The following is a 391-nucleotide window of genomic DNA, read 5'->3' on the forward strand; positions in this document are numbered from 1 at the left end:
TTCCCTAACCTTGGAGGTTTAGAGAAACGTGACTTATCTATAAATAAGGAGAATGTATAAATAAAAAACCAGTCTCCAAACCCGGAGCCTAAAACTGATCTCAGTGTTGCTTTCCATTGACAGATAACAAATATGCTCCTGCAGTCACTCTCAATGGGTTCATCTTTATTCTTGGAGGAGCTTACGCACGAGCAACCACCATCTATGACCCAGAGAAAGGCAATATTAAAGCAGGTCCCAACATGAACCACTCCAGGCAGTTCTGCAGGTGAGAAAAACTATTAAAACTGCATTACCTGTGCCTGAACATTTTCTGCTGATAAATAAGCTAATACAACCTAACCGTGAAGGAGAGAGGAGAAGGGAGGTGTGTACTATGGGGTGGGGTGGA

At 42.7% G+C, this 391-nt stretch overlaps 1 protein-coding gene across 1 annotated transcript in view; it reads left to right on the plus strand.

Annotated features, from left to right (window-relative positions):
* Positions 1-268, plus strand: part of KLHL29 (kelch-like family member 29) — a gene marked incomplete at its 3' end in the record, with an annotated part of 63,086 nt that extends 62,818 nt beyond the window's left edge. The window contains exon 8 of the mRNA XM_010130953.1: positions 124-268. Coding sequence (XP_010129255.1) covers positions 124-268 — 145 coding nt within the window. The remainder of the gene's footprint in view (positions 1-123) is intronic.
* Positions 269-391: the final 123 nt, after the last annotated feature.

The sequence above is a fragment of the Buceros rhinoceros genome, unplaced genomic scaffold, assembly GCF_000710305.1.
Source record: "Buceros rhinoceros silvestris isolate BGI_N320 unplaced genomic scaffold, ASM71030v1 scaffold1422, whole genome shotgun sequence".
NCBI lineage: Eukaryota > Metazoa > Chordata > Aves > Bucerotiformes > Bucerotidae > Buceros > Buceros rhinoceros.